The 9,997-nt window shown below is 49.0% G+C and overlaps 1 protein-coding gene across 1 annotated transcript; it reads right to left on the reverse strand.

The window, feature by feature from the left end:
• Positions 1 to 5,264: 5,264 nt before the first annotated feature.
• Positions 5,265 to 7,092, reverse strand: LOC123412311 (protein trichome birefringence-like 33). Its single transcript, XM_045105269.1, has 3 exons — positions 6,754 to 7,092; positions 6,419 to 6,671; positions 5,265 to 6,305 (listed from the first exon to the last, which is right to left on the reverse strand). The coding sequence occupies exons 1-3, from the start codon at positions 6,983 to 6,985 to the stop codon at positions 5,417 to 5,419; spliced, it is 1,374 nt and encodes a 457-aa protein (XP_044961204.1). The 5' UTR covers positions 6,986 to 7,092; the 3' UTR covers positions 5,265 to 5,416.
• Between the last annotated feature and the right edge of the window lie 2,905 nt (positions 7,093 to 9,997).

A 9,997-nucleotide genomic window follows, 5' to 3' on the forward strand; every position in this document is an offset into this window, starting at 1 on the left:
AGTATATATATGAGGAGAGGAGGGACGCCGGTGCCCTAGGGTTTCCCCTTGGGTCGGCCGAAGTGGGGAGGAGAGGGGAGTCCAACTCCAGTCCTACTCCTAGTAGGATTCCTCCCCCACTTGGAAACCCTTCCAACTTTTGGCTTTTTGCCTTTTCTCTCCACTCCACCCGCATGGGCCCTTAGGGGAGGCTTTGGCCAGCCCACTAAGGCCTGGTTTGCCTCCTCTCTTGGCCCATGAAGCCCTAGTGTCGTTATACCCCTTCCGATGGCCCCCCGGTACCTTCCCATCACTCCACGTACACTACCGATGAGCCCGAAAACTTTTCCGGTGACCAAAACATGACTTCCTATATATCAATCTTTATCTCCGGTCCATTCCGGAGCTCCTCGTGATGTCTTGGATCTCATCCGTGACTCCGAACAACCTTCGGGCACTAGCACCTATAACGCAACAATACCGAAACATCACTAAACCTTAAGTGTGCAGACCCTGCGGGTTCGAGAACTATGTAGACATGATGTGAGACACTCTCCAGGCGGTATCCAATAGCAGAACCTGGATGCCCATATTGGATCTTGTCCTTCGGTATGTTACTTGCCCGAGATTCGATCGTCGGTATCCCAATACCTATTTCAATCTCGTTATCGGCCAGTCTCTTTACTTATTCTGTAATACAAGATCCCATGGCTAACTCTTTAGTCAAATTGCTTGCAAGGCTTGTTTGTGATGTTGTATTACCGAGTGGGCCCCAAGATACCTCTCCGTTACACGTAGTGACAAATCCCAGTCTTGATCCATGCTAACTCAACGGACACCTTCAGAGATACCTTTATAGCATCTTTATAGCCACCCAGTAACGTTGCGACTCGTGCCATTTCTTCTCTTGGAGGCAGGGAAATAGATTAGGGCTGTCCTTAATAGCGGGTTGGTTACATCTACAGCCCAAATGGAAACCAAGCCTTTCGCGGTTCAAAAACGTGGAATCTCGATTTGATACACATAAGGTATTCCTCCGGTGTTAGCGAGTTACATGATCTCATGGTCATAGGAATGTATACTTGACATGCAGAAAACAATACCAACAAAATAACACGATCACATGCTACATTTATAGTTTTGAACTTTCCCATCACATTATTCTCCTAATGATGTGATCCCGTTATCAAATGACAACACTTGTCTATGGATAAGAAACCTTAACCATCTTTGATCAACGAGCTAGTCAACTAGAGGCTTACTAGGGACAATGCTTTTGTCTATGTGTCTACACATGTATTTGAGTTTCCAATCAATACAATTATAGCATGGATAATAAACGATTATCATGAACAAGGAAATATAATAATAACCAATTTATTATTGCATCTAGGGCATATTTCCAACAGCCACTACTTCTCGTTCCGCTGCCGCGTAGTAGTTTCGTTTATCATCGAGCCCCCTGAGTTGTCTACTAAATAGTCTACATAAGTGCAGCCGCACCATGTTTGCCGATTGGCCTCGCTTATCATGTAATGTTCAAACCTTTCTATCTGCAAGAGAACAATAAAGCAGTTGTTTTCTGTACCAAGTTGTTGTGTGTTGCAAGAAGACTTGATCTTTGGGCTGGCAATGTAAGGTAAACCGACCGGTCTAAGCCGGGGTGCTACATCCTCCTGGCCGCTGTCGCCGTCACCTTGCACCTTGTTGTACAGATAATGATGACCTTCCACCCTTCTCCGCGAAGATGGCCCGCTACGCCTCTGAAAGTGCATGCTATGCCCCTAATTGTCTTTTGGTGTTAATGACAGCACATACATAGGAAACTAATCCTATTTGTTGAGTGTATCTCAGGACGACAAATACTTTAGTAGATTAAGATTTCTGTGCCAAAGGCTGCCTGAAAAGATTGGTGAGTTATATTTCGAGAAGACTCGGGATTAAGAAGAGATGCTGTAGAATAGTCTTTTGAGTTTACTGATATTGAGTATAGGGATCCCGCACTATTAAGAGGGGATCACAGGCTTTGCGAGAAACTTGCTCATACCACATCTCTACAATCATATCAAACATCACATAACATCCACTCTCTACAATTCAACATATGTCCAATCTCCTCGGACATCCGGCTCCCTCCGGACGTCCGAGGACCGGACGTCCGGTTGGCTTTGGAAATCCGGAGGCCAACACCAGTAGTTTGTACACACTATAACTCGGAAATCCGGCTACCTCCGGACGTCCGAGGGCCGGATATCCGGCCAAGCTCCGGAAATCCGGAGGCCAACACCAGTAGTTTCTGTGCACTATATCTCGGACATCCGGCCTCCTCCGGACGTCCGAGCTCCGGACGTCCGACCCCCGTCGGAAATCCGGAAGCCACCACCAGAAGAAATTGTGTTGTATAATACGGACTTCCGGGCCACTTCCGGACGTCCGGCTGCTGATGTATTCGAATAGGTTCAGGCTCACCTACAGGCCTCGGACGTCCGACCCCTGTCGGACGTCCGGCCGCTGATAAATTCAATTGAGCCCCAGTCATGCCTATAGGCCTCGGACGTCCGACTCCCTCCGGACGTCCGGATCCTCGCGGACGCCCGGACGTCCGGCAAGTTTCGGACGTCCGGACCCTGTGTGACTTATTGCACCTCCAACGGCTGGATTTCACTCCACACTATATATACTCTTCTCCCACCTCGTGAAAGGGTGTTCAACACAGCCAAGATACATCCAAGAACACCTTTCCTCTCACTCACTCTTGTCTACACTAAATCCTAGATCCCAAGAGCATTTGTGAGTCCTTTAGAGTGTTGTTCCAATCAAAAGAAAGATCGTCTCCCTCTCCTCCTTCCCACCAAAGTGATTTGTGATTTGAGCAAGTTTTGAGAAATCCCCGTGATCTTGTTACTCTTGGAGGTTGGAGACTCCTAGGCGGTAGGAGTCTTCAGAGAGGAATCAAACCATTGTGATATCCCCCGGAAAGTTTGTGAAGGTTTGGAAGCCACCTCAAGGCTTACCACTAGTGGTTGAGAAACGCCTTCGTGGAGTTATCTCAAAGGGAGAATAGGGTGAGCCTTCGTGGCGTTGGTGTGCCTTCGTGGTAACATCCGCCCCTCTAACGGTGACGTAGCTTCCCTCCAAGGAAGTGAACATCGGGTTACATCCTTGTCTCTCTCGGAGTTTCGGTTATTCCTAACCCTAACTCTCTACTTGTGTTAATCCTTATCACATACTTGTATTCGCTTATTGTTTACCGCTTGCCTTGTTTCACTCCTAATAGCTTACTCTTTGTCATAGCAATTATTAGGCTTACACTTATATTCCGCACTTTAGCCTAAAATTGCTAAGTAATTGTTAAAATTTGGATTAGTACCTATTCACCCCCCTCTAGGTCCATCTCGATCCTTTTCAGTTGGTATCAGAGCCTCGTGCTCTATTTGTGTGGCTTAACCGCCCTAGAGCGAGATGGACATGGATCCAGCTGCAGTAGCTCCAGTGCAGAGGGACGGGACTTCCGCGAAAGTCAAGTCTTTCACCTCCGAGGACCTGGAACGGGCCCTTGCCAAGCAAAAAGAGGAGCATGATGCTTCTCTTGAGTCCATGATCCAAATGAGACTAGTAGCACTAACCACGGGGACAACCACGTCCCCGAGGGCCTCAGGGCCCCACGTGCACGGTACTTCATTTGACCAACCTCCTCCGGAGAGGAACCAAACCAGTGTTCCATGGCTTTATGCTAAGTCTCAAATTGAGAAACCTAAGTACAATCCTGGAGGAAAACCTCCCTTGCTTGATGACAATTCCGATTTTGCTTTGTGGAGAGTTGGTATGCAGGATCATCTTAGGTACGCCAATGATGAGATGCTGGACATCCTCGAGCATGGGTACAATCCTGTTGATCCAAGATGCCTCACGCCCAGAGAAACTTATGACAAGCATCTCAATGACACTGCAATCATGTGCATAAGAAAGGGAATGAATGACAAGCAACGAAGACCTTACATTCACATCACAAGTGCCAAGGAATTGTGGGACAGCATCATAAGGACCAAGACCGGTACCTCCACTCTTCGGCTTGCTCAATATGAAATTGCCAAGGGGCAATTACAGAATTTCTGTATGGAAAAGGGTGAATCTCCCAAGCAACTACTAGAACGGCTCATGACTCTCGCCGCAGACATTGAGTCATGTGACTGTGACAAGCGCACAACAGATTCAGACGCATCGATCCAGTCCCGACAAAAGCTCCACTACAGCTCTCATGGTACGCTGATGGTCGTCCGTCGGAGCTCCAGCGCAACCCCGATGCGTCCGACGAAGCTCCATTGCAACTCCAGTTGAGCTCCAATGCAGCATCGTTTGCCCAACGAAGCTCTAGTGCAACTCCATCGAGGCTACATTGCAGCGCCAACTATGCTTCTCACGGGCCGGTGTTGCTCCATTGCAGCTTCAAGGCAACGTCGCCGGAGTTGCAGTACCCCGTCGGCCACTTGCCGCGGTCACTTCCGCAGGGCCGACGACGCTCCGTTGCACCGCTAGACGGCCTCGATGAAGCTTCATTGCAATATCGATCAGATGCAGTGTCGACGACCATGGCGGATGTTGCGATGCAGCACGCGGTGACAACGGCGAAAGCTGAGATGCAGTTGGCGGCCATGACAGATGCTGCGATGCAGCGTTGTCGGCGACGAGCGCTTCATTGCAGCTCCATCATCGGTGACTTGCAGGACCAGTAGCGTTGCCTCGAGGTGGCACCACAGAGTTGTGCCATGGATGAGTTGTTGAGTCGCCGCACGGATGGTCGTTGTCGAGCGTCGCATCACATCACCGGAGACTGCCTTTCCCCTGCGTGTGCGCCGCCTCCATGGAGTTGCAGCACCCGTAACCATTGGCGGAGCATCGGCGGGATCAAGGAGGGTCTCGACCCCCCCCCCCCCTTACATGAGAAATTTTGCAAGGATAATCTCCTCCTAAGCCTAAACTCCATGCTAATCTCCTCGCAGCTCTAATCTAGCTAGCTCTTTTGGCGCCCTCTTGAAATTGGTTCACGCTTTGTCACTGCCCGTGACTGTGCTGCGCAGGGCCTGACCCTCCTTTATTATGCCGCGGGATGCAACAGGGTGGTGGGCGCGTCGCTCTTCCTAGTTGGTTTCCATGGACTTGCTGTTTTTTACCTCGCCATAAAAGTCTCAGAGCAAACAGAGATGGGGAACAACGGGTGGGGGAGAGAGGACGCGAAGCGATAAGGCTTCACAGAGGAAGCGGTGGAAGGGTCCATAAGACACGTGTCAATCAATGCACATGGTTTATCTTTTTCTGTTATCATCCCATAGATTTTAAACCTTTTCCTTTTACTATTCTAACCGGCTATTAGAGATCCGTTAGGTGGCCTCACTACAACCTACGAGTACTTGTAGTAAGTGAAAATAAACGTGCGTGATCAAGGGTAGAAGAGCTTGGAATAGAGGAGTTCGTTCCACGTGTCCTGGAGTCCCGGTAGGCACCAGTGGACGCAGTCGGCGTACGTCCTGGGGTCGGCCACCTGCTCCGGCGTCAGCGGGTTCCACTGCTTCTTGTAGATGGAGGTGTGCGCGTCCTTGCGGTACATGGACAGCTGCGTGACGTTGAGGAACGTGAGCGGCACGTCGGCGCCATCGCCGTCTAGGATCTCCCTGATCACTCGCATCACGCTCCGCCGCGCGTCCGTGCCCCAGTACTCGGCGTCCTCGATCATCGCCGTCTCGTTGTAGCAGTTGCCCCCCTGCGCGTCCCCCCAGTCCTGGCTCTTGCCGTGGGTAGGCGACATGCTGGTGAAGAAGACCCTGGTGCTGTTGAAGTCCATGTTGTCCCTGACCCACTGCAGCATGTCCCGGAACGCCATGCCGTAGGCCTCCTCCGTGGACACCCACACCGCGTCCTCCTCCCTGGCGTCCCCGATCGGCCCGTTCATGACCCTGAAGCGCAGGCCGGTGCACCACCAGAGGTAGGTGTTGAAGACCAGGACGTCGACGCCCTCCCAGTGGCGGCCGTGGTGGGCGATGGAGCCGTTGCGCACCATCCGGTCGGAGATCTTGTGCACCACGGCGTCGTCCGCGTTGGACTGCAGCAGGAAGGGCGCCCAGTAGAACTCCACCGTGGCGTTGTACTCCCTGGCGGTGAACACGGTGTGCTGCTGGTCGGGGGACATCTCGAAGGACTTGGCCTCCGGGGACGGGATGGCCGACTGGAGGAGGCACACCATGGACGTGAACTGCCCGCGGTTCAGCGAGTCGCCCACGAACATCATCCGCTTGCCCCGCAGCGTCTCCAGCATCTGCGTCGGGTTGAACCTGCGCATGCATGGCATGCAGAGAGAGAGAGAGGTCGATTACTTTAGCAGAGGAGTCCGGAGTCCGGACGATGATGGCGGAGGAATAGAATAGATGGGAGGGAGGAGACGTACGCGGGGAGGGTGCAGTCGTGCGGCTGCCATCGCCAGGACTGGTAGCCCCTGTCGGGGCGGCCCTGCGCCTGGCAGGTGAGCTGCGGCTGGATGTAGGGGCACTCCTCCTCCCGGTACAGCGGGTGCGCCTCCTCGTCCCGCACCCAGCTCCCCGAGAACACGTCGCACTCCTCGTCCTCGTCCTCGTCGTTCACCGCGAACGCCAACCTCCCCTGCCACCTCTTCTTCTTCCTCTTCCACCCATCCTCCACCCCTGATCATGCATATCCATACCATGCATCCACATTACACGAAGCTGGCAACGAGTTAATTCTGCGACCGAGCGTGATACTTACCGGCCGGTTGCTGATGCTCACGGTTGACGTCAACATCGAGGTCTGCTGAACGTCGACCAGCTCGCTGGCCGATGAGCGCCGCGAGCTCCTCTCCGTAGAGGAAGGAGAAGAGGAGCATGAAGAGCAGCGAGAGCAGGATGAACGGCGAGAGCCGCGCCTTCTTGGCGACCAACGAGAAGGTGGCCGCGGCGGCTGCGGCCGAGGATGAGGAGTGGAGAGGCGCCTTCACCATCACTGGCCGATATGGCGATCCCTGATCAGTGATCAGTATCTCTTTGCTTGCAGAGTTGCAATGTTGAGCGTGAATGCGTGATGATGGTGGCAGCAGTGCAAAGTTTCCAAGTGGGGGACATGTTATATAGGCTGATTCAGCTGCCACCATGAGTTCTTCACCGTTGAGCGGTCGCTGTCTCAGAGTGCCTCCGGCCGGTGATAAGAATTCATTATTTGTTTGAGGAAAGATAAGAAAGAACCTTCTAAACTGTTTGTGCGCCGGGCAGGTGCGGGAGTTGGCGCGGATCAGGTGAGGGTTGTTGGTTTCTGAATTATGGTCACATGTTCGACTCAACAATCCCAAAATCGGACAGTCACTATCATCAGCAGCATATATGCAAAGAGAAACTGAATGTCTGAACTGGATTCTCACCACTGACATGCATGCACCAAAAAAAAGTGCATCAATCAAATCAAATCAAATCAAGCGTGTTGGCCTGTTTCATCGGTGACCCTGCTGCTGAGCTGCACCTATATGTGTACTGTACTGTACCTTCCTCGCTCTACCCTACATCTACAGGAACCGATACCAACTATCTGGTAGTCTGTCGGTTAAAAGCAAAATGGAGAATAAGCAGCACATGCAACTGAATTTTTATCATAGTTCATGAGAGTTTAGTCCATGGCTCTATATTCCATCACCTGAGTGCAATGCAAAATAAATTGATTTTCTTCGAGTATCTTATACTCCCTCCGTTTTAAAATAACTGTCTCAACTTTATACTAGCTCTAGTATAAAAATGTACTAAGCTTAAGACACTTATTTTGAAACGGAGGGAGTATACACTTTTTTTTACGCAACATCTTATATACACTTTACATAGAGGAATACATCTGAAAATCGTGTTGTTGTACCACCTCCGAGAAAAATCTGATGGTCTGAATCCATCCTAAACAAGGCTTAAAGAACAAGTGTAACTCTGAGTACAAGATGAATGCATTTTATCTGCACCAATGCACGAGGCTGCCATTGAAACTAACCCACAACAAGACTTACAGAACAAGCGTAGTTGGTGATCCATACAGCACAGCACAGCACACAGTAATGCTGATAAACCAACTTTTTTTTCTTGGATTCTAAGCCAAGGGAGCTGGAAAGAGCTGCCGCCATCACATAATTCCATTACAATTAACCATCAGATGTACCTCCGATCCAGCTCCGGGTCATGTCAGAATGGTCGTTCTGATTGTTCGGTTGCACCAACAGGCATCATGTCCATCTTCTTTTCACTTCATCTTTTTATGTTGTAATTTTCTCATTTTCATTTTTCTCATGGTAGCACTTAAGCAATGCACAAAGTCTGGCTTTTTTAGAAGAAAAAGGCTTCCGCCCGGCTTTAATTGTAAAGCCCTTAAAAGAGGTTCGACACAAGGTGAAAGACAGCGGGAAAAATAGTTTGATACAAGGTGAAAAACAGTGGGGAAATGGGTTTATAGACCAGCAAATACAACAACATGTGAGGAGATACCCGCGTGGACTCCCGTGTCGCCCCCACGGACGGCCCGAGAGAACCCTATACTAGTAGAAAATGACCCATTTATCCCGGTTCCAGAGGCCCATTAGCCTCGGTTCTTGAACCGGGACTAAAGCCCAAAACCTTTAGTCTCGGTTTCTTTACCAACCGGGACAGAAGGGCCTCCACGTGACCTGTGCGGGGAGCCCAGGCAGGAGGGCCTATAGTCCCGGTTGGTAATACCAACCGGGATTAGGAGGTGGTTTTTTTTTTGAATGGGGGGGGGGGTGTTGGGGGTTTTGGAGGGCTAATTTAAGGGTTTCATATTGTGTTAGCTAGATAATAGAGAGAAATGTCATCTCTTTCTCCATGATGTAGAAGTAACGACTTTAGCAACTTATCATCGGTCTCTTATGTATTGTGGCGTACCGACCATTCATTTACAACATCTGGGCTAATGAACCCAACGTTGAAGATTCATCCACACATGAATCTAATCCTCTTTCCTTCCTCCAATGATATAATAACCAATCATGATCATAATAACAAGTCATCATGATAATCATGATCAACATCATCATCATATTAATATTAAAACTCTTGCATCACTATAGCTAATAATCATCATAAGTCATTACCACCAACACTATTTAATTATCATTTTCGTCAATGAGACATCATATATATAACAAAAGTTGGTCACTAGTAATAATCACAACTCCTCCTCCTCATCATCAACTATAACACAATGTAGCACATAATATATAACACATTGTACCTAGGACCTACTCTACCGTCTCTTAGGTAGAATATCATAAAACAAGATAGGCCCTGACTCTCCATTATGGAGAATGGAGATCATCTTGTCTCCCATTCTTGGCCTATGCACAATGTTGCTTCCAAGTAGCTTTCTACGATTGACCAAACAATTTTTCCAATCTTTGATTGGCATTTCATCGTTTTTAGAAATCCGGTATGGACAGGAGTGATGCAGATACCTAGGCTGACCTGGTCGTGCTGGTCGTATGCTCATAACATCAACGTGACCTCTTGGAAACATCAGATGAGGCACACAATCTTGCCGGATTTTCTGTTGGAAAACATAGTATTAACTTTGTAGCTAGCAATGTAGTTTAGTTTTACAAGAATTTATGCAAAAGATGCACGGATGTCGTAATAGTAGAGAATCTTACAATGCAATCTTCATGTGTGTTACCGTAGTTCACCACGTGCACTAGTGGCACGTAATGACCATAATGTGGCGGAGTTTGCTGATAGGTATTGTAATTCTCAAGATCATTGATAAATGCGACAAGATGATGTTTCTCCTTACAAGTTAATTCCGCTTCATCATTGTAGTAATAGGTTCTGTCTACCATATTCCGTACACTTTTTGAAGAACGAAAATAAGCTGTCAATGAAAATAAGTTGTCAACTATTTTTAAATAAACCATATAAATTACTTAATAAATATGGTTGAGAAACTCACATAATGGTAGAAGTGGAGGCGTCTGCAC

This window comes from Hordeum vulgare, chromosome 1H (genome assembly GCF_904849725.1).
Source record: "Hordeum vulgare subsp. vulgare chromosome 1H, MorexV3_pseudomolecules_assembly, whole genome shotgun sequence".
In the NCBI taxonomy this organism is placed as follows: domain Eukaryota; kingdom Viridiplantae; phylum Streptophyta; class Magnoliopsida; order Poales; family Poaceae; genus Hordeum; species Hordeum vulgare.

What these genes read in the sequence shown, in the direction of transcription:
- LOC123412311 (XM_045105269.1), bottom strand. Translation starts at nt 6,985, where the DNA reads ATGGTGAAGGCGCCTCTCCACTCCTCATCCTCGGCCGCAGCCGCCGCG. An exon ending in TGAGCATCAGCAACCGGCCG is followed by an intron (nt 6,672 to 6,753) that starts GTAAGTATCACG and finishes ATGCATGATCAG; the next exon opens with GGGTGGAGGATGGGTGGAAG. An exon ending in CACGACTGCACCCTCCCCGC is followed by an intron (nt 6,306 to 6,418) that starts GTACGTCTCCTC and finishes ATGCATGCGCAG; the next exon opens with GTTCAACCCGACGCAGATGC.